At 47.2% G+C, this 5,088-nt stretch overlaps 1 protein-coding gene across 1 annotated transcript in view; it reads left to right on the top strand.

Moving 5' to 3' along the window:
- The first annotated feature begins 11 nt into the window (after positions 1 to 11).
- UBR5 (ubiquitin protein ligase E3 component n-recognin 5) overlaps positions 12 to 5,088 on the top strand; it is a 138,201-nt gene continuing 133,124 nt past the window's right edge. Inside the window, exon 1 of the mRNA XM_007463255.1 lies at positions 12 to 273. Within this exon, the coding sequence (XP_007463317.1) occupies positions 212 to 273 (62 nt within the window). The 5' untranslated portion in view covers positions 12 to 211. The remainder of the gene's footprint in view (positions 274 to 5,088) is intronic.

Genomic DNA, 5,088 nt, shown 5'->3' with positions numbered 1-5,088 from the left:
CTCCCCCCTCCTGCCCCCCCCGCCGGACCGCCGCGCCGCGGACACACGCCCGGCGGGGAGGCGGCGGCGGCGGCCCCTGCGCATTTGCTTCTCTCCATTTGGGGACTGGAGGGCGGCGGCGGCGGCTGTGGGTTTTGGGGAGGGGAAGGGGTTGGGGGGGGAGCAGAGCGGGAGGGGGCCGTGCTCAGGAGGAGGACGAGAAGGAAGCACCATGACGTCCATCCATTTCGTGGTTCACCCGCTGCCGGGCACCGAGGACCAGCTCAATGACAGGTAATAGGGCCGGCGGGCGGGCGGGCCGGCGGGCTGGGGGAGGGGCGCCTCCCCGCCCTCCCCTCCCCCACGGGGCCGCGCCGGGGCGGGCGCCGGTGTTTACGCGCCGTCCGGCTGTGGGGGGAGGGGGGAGGGTCCTCGCTGCACCCGGCTAGGCCCCTTCCGGGGCAAACTTCTGGGCCCGGGGGCCCGGGGCCGCGGGGGCGAGCGAGATGTGGACGGGAAAGCGCACTGCACCCTCCACTCCCTCGTCCCCCCTCCCCCCCACTCCACGAAGGAGCCGCGTTGAACTCGGTGGAGATGGTGGGGGGGAATCCGGCTCCCGGTGGGGGGGAGCTGTAATTACCGCCCGGCCCAGGCTCGAGGAATCCATATTAGTCAAAGTTGAATTGAGACAGACAATGCGGATGGGGGATGGTGGAGGTAAAAAGAGAGGGAAGAGGAGAAGCCGGGCGAGGGTCCCCGGGTTAGGCTGGGCTCGCCCGGGGCCCTGGGAGCTGTGTCCGGTGTGGTGGTCGGACCTGCGGGGCCTGGAGATCCCGGGGGAGCGGGGAGGGTGGGGAGAAGCTGATTCCTGGCGGATCGCGGCTGCGGGGGAGGGAGGAAGCGCCATGATTATTGTTATTATTATTAAATTTGAGCCCCTGCAGTGAGGTTTGCCAGTCCGGGGAGGGGATGAATTTGGGCGCGGGTGGGGAAGAGGATTAGCTTTCCTTGGCTCTGCTACTCCCGGAGTGGTGCTCGCAGCTCCTGCCCCGGCCCCTGTGGTGCGAGCTTTTTTGTTTCCTTTTTTATTCTAATGATAGTGTTTTCCTGAGTTGTAATTTGACAGCTGAAAGCCGAGCGTGGAGTCAAAGGAAAACTCTTACGTTTGCAGTTCGCAGTGCTGCTTTTCTTAACACGCTGTAAAATTTCTGGGATGGGTTTTGCTATGGGCGGAGGAGGAATTACGATTTTTTTTTTTTTTTTTGCCTTTTCATAAGAAGGCTGTTTTGGCCCTGGATTCCTCTCCTTCCCTCCTTCACCGTCCCCTGCCAGGTTAGGATATTGAATTGCAGGGCCGCATGTTCTCAGGGAACTGAGATAAAGCAGGAAAAGTTCCTTCACTGTTGCAAAAGAGACTCCGAGGAGGTTTAGGGAAGCCTCCATTAAAGCAAGTCTTAGAATCTAGAACTCAGCTCTAATGATGGCCTAAATGTTTACAGGGTCAGAAAGGGGGACATTTTAAGTCTCTTTCTATCCCAACACTTTCGCTGCTCTCTATTCATTATAAATAGGGAAGGCCATCTGGGCCCAAGTTTAGAAGTTAGATATAATTTTTGCTAAGTGACCGAGTGACATAAATTGCATGATGCCCTGTTTGTCTTGCGCTTCCCGTCGGGAGGAAGAGGCCTAACTTGCTGCTAAGATACTGGCCTCTGTCTCGGAGTATCTAACCGCCTCAGGTCGGGCGGACAGCCTTTCAATCCGGGAAGCTGGAGGCTTGGTTTCTGGCGTTGGGTTTGGATTTGTCTAATCTTTGCTGTAACCATATAGCATTTAATATGTTTGTAAAACTTTTGGAATACTTTCTGAAAATACTAACCATTTGGAATTGTCACATAGTTCCTTTAAATACTGAAATAAGTTTTAAGTCATTTATTTTAACATTTCGTAATGCGATCCTTACTCCTATTTTGTTTCATTACAGATCTTTTGTTAAGACTTTCACATAAGGTTTTTTGTAAATTTTAGAACCACGCTAGTAGTGTGGATAGCTGTACTGTCTGTCATTCATAGAACTGAGTTGGTAGTGCTTGTAGTGCAACTTGTCTTGTAACTTAGAAAATTGCACCGGGAGAGAAGTAGGGTATATTTTTTATATTAGTCCTAACTTTATATACCAAGAATCCTGACTAGCTTACTCAATTGACTGTGCATGCCAAAACCTATTTTGCAGTTTTGTTGGGCACTTTGAATAATTTTTGAGCATTCCTTTTGTTTCAGCTAGTCTGGAAATTGACATGTATCTTTTTTAAAGCTACCTTTTCTTTTTCCATTCCTGGTGTAAACAAGTAATCAGCTTTGTTTTTGATTTCTGTAATGTCGGTATACAATATTAAGAATAGTTGGATCATCTTCAGTTTTCATTTCATGAGAAATGAAAGAGGTGGATCTGATGAGATCATAAAATGTACATCAAGGTGGCAGATATTTGAACAGTAGGAGAGGGCTGTAGGTAAAATCTTAGGAACCTCTAATTTTATCTAGTAGCAGTAAAAATGTCTGGTCTGTTGAGACTTACGAAGGCATCATTTGAGGTAGTCATGTTTTTTTAGTTTTGAAAAGTAGTTGACTTGTGGTGGAGCTGTTCTGAGTCTCCCCTTCAGAAGAAAGTTCATGTTTGCATACCTAGTTGCAAAGTAATAGGATCAACCTATTGCTGCATTGCTTGAGAGAAATCTGTTTCCAAATGAGGTTGGTTTTCTGGAACCTTACAACTTACTTGAATAAGCCCAGAATATTTTTGTCTTCAGGTAAAAATCTACCAAGGTTTAAAGTAAGTTTTGGTAATAGAGAAGAGTGTGTTACAATGGGTTGATTTTCTATGTATGATAGTCACAAGTGAAATGATAAATGGTAGTTCGGGATGAAAGATCTATAAATAGGTAGACTTTAGTCTTTACCCAGAAAACAGTAAGACTGGACAGGCAGCATGGTACTACAAATAAATTGCTCAGTCAAAGAAAACTTAGGGGTCTCAAAACACCAATGTTTTCTTCTACAAATAAGTTGTCTTTTTAAAATAACCACATCCTTTTAAAAGTCATATGTTTTATTTAGTGTAATAGTGTGATGGCTCAAACATTTAAAGTGTACTCAGCATTTAAAAAAAAACGCGTTTGTATCTGATTTTTTTTTTCTTTGTGTTTTCATACTTGCTATTTCTGTGATAGTCTTTGTATATTGGGTTAAAATCTTTAATTATTGGCTCTGGGAGACCAAATAATGCAGTAGATGAATATAGGTGGGGATGGTTTGGGCAGAGGAGAGGAATTCAGCGAGCCTAGGGTGTTGGTTCTAGCTTTCCAGAGTGATTACAAGGTCCCTGGTGCAGAGCGCTGGCCCTCAGCAAATACTCATTGTGTGCAATTGAAACCATTCAGTGCTCAGATACTTGTGTGACATTTTGATTTTCTTTCTAGTGAATTTCTAGTTAGTGCTATGTTCTTGCTTAAAACATTGTCTCGAGAAATAGCAAAAACCATAACAAGAACATGGTTCTAGGCATTGAGATTAAGGGGAGAGCTGGAAGTGCCAGCTCACCAAACCGTGGAAAGTGCCAAAGAAGTCATGTAGACCAGTTTTTTCACTGATGAGCTGGAAAATCAGGCCCTGAGTTTATCCAGGGTACTGACAGATGAGGTCCACATGATGGGTCTTCTGATGTTTAAAGTCCAGGGATCTTGTCAGTGTTCCACATGGCCTGTACTCTGGGAAATCTCTGCTTTCTGAGGCATCCCAGCCTTTGAGCAGCCACCTACCTGTCTTAGAGTTTTTTTTTGTTTTTTGTTTTTTTTTTGCGGTACGCGGGCCTCTCACTGCTGTGGCCTCTCCCGTTGCGGAGCACAGGCTCCGGACGCGCAGGCTCAGTGGCCATGGCTCACGGGCCCAGCCGCTCCGCGGCATGTGGGATCCTCCCAGACCGGGGCACGAACCCGTGTCCGCTACATCGGCAGGCGGACTCTCAACCACTGCGCCACCAGGGAAGCCCTGTCTTAGAGTTTTGATTTCCCTTTCCTCTCAACTCGTCCCTCCTGGGCTCCAAATTGATTTAGGCCTTTTGTCTGGGGGTGGACCCTCTTAACCCTTTCCTAGTACTAGGTTAGGAGAGGCCTTTTAAGGTGATGGTGTCCCTTTGACTAGTCCCTGTCTTGAATTACTCCTCGCGATGCAGGTGGCTACCTTGCAAACCAGTTCTCGTTTTTGGTCTGTATGTGGAATTTTCCTGTGAGCTTCGCTTTTAGGCATTATAATGTGCTGTGTGATCATAAACAGTCTTGGTTGAGATTGTCATATCAAAAGGGTTTTTCTCCAAGGAGCGCCCCCTTTAGATGCTGTAAGGCTGCACAGTAAGATAGTGTAGACAGGGGTTTGAAATTTGGAATTCTTAAATCTGGGTTTGTCTCAGCCCCGCTACTTACTAACTGTGTTGTGGTAATCGAGTCATTTACCCACTTACGACCTCACTCCCTGTCTCTCCTCCTCCCCACCCCCTCATACCTCAGTTCCTTTTCTTTTTTTTAAATATTTATTTATTTATTTAGATTGCACCGTGTCTTAGTTGCGGCACACGGGATCTTTAGTTGTGGCATGCAAACTCTTAGTCACGGCATGCGTGTGGGATCTAGTTCCCTGACCAGGGATCGACCCCAGGCCCCCTGCATTGGGAGCGCAGAGTCTTACCCATTGGACCACCAGGCAAGTCCCTCACACCTCAGTTTCTAAATCAGGTATAGTACACACCTCAAAGTTGGTGAAGAATAGTTGAGATAGTGGGTGGGAAAACACAATGTTATAATGTAGGTTCTGTGGAAAATATTATAAAGAGATGGTTAATTTTTACTGCTTTTACGTGTTGTCTGGTTTCCAAATAGAAAAGCAGGAACTCAAAGAAATTGCCCTGGAATATCCTTAGCATTGAATGCAGAGTCCAGACCGTTATTCTTAGATCAGCGATTCTCAACTAGGGGCAGTTTTTGCCCCCCAGGGATATTTGGGCTGTGTTTGGAGACTTTTTTTTTTTTTTTTTTTTTTTTTTGGGCAACGGCCCTC

Source organism: Lipotes vexillifer, unplaced genomic scaffold, assembly GCF_000442215.2.
Source record: "Lipotes vexillifer unplaced genomic scaffold, Lipotes_vexillifer_v1.1 scaffold1829, whole genome shotgun sequence".
Lineage (NCBI taxonomy): Eukaryota > Metazoa > Chordata > Mammalia > Artiodactyla > Lipotidae > Lipotes > Lipotes vexillifer.
The sequence above is the reverse complement of the archived record's forward strand: the minus strand, read 5'-3'. Positions and strand labels throughout refer to the sequence as shown.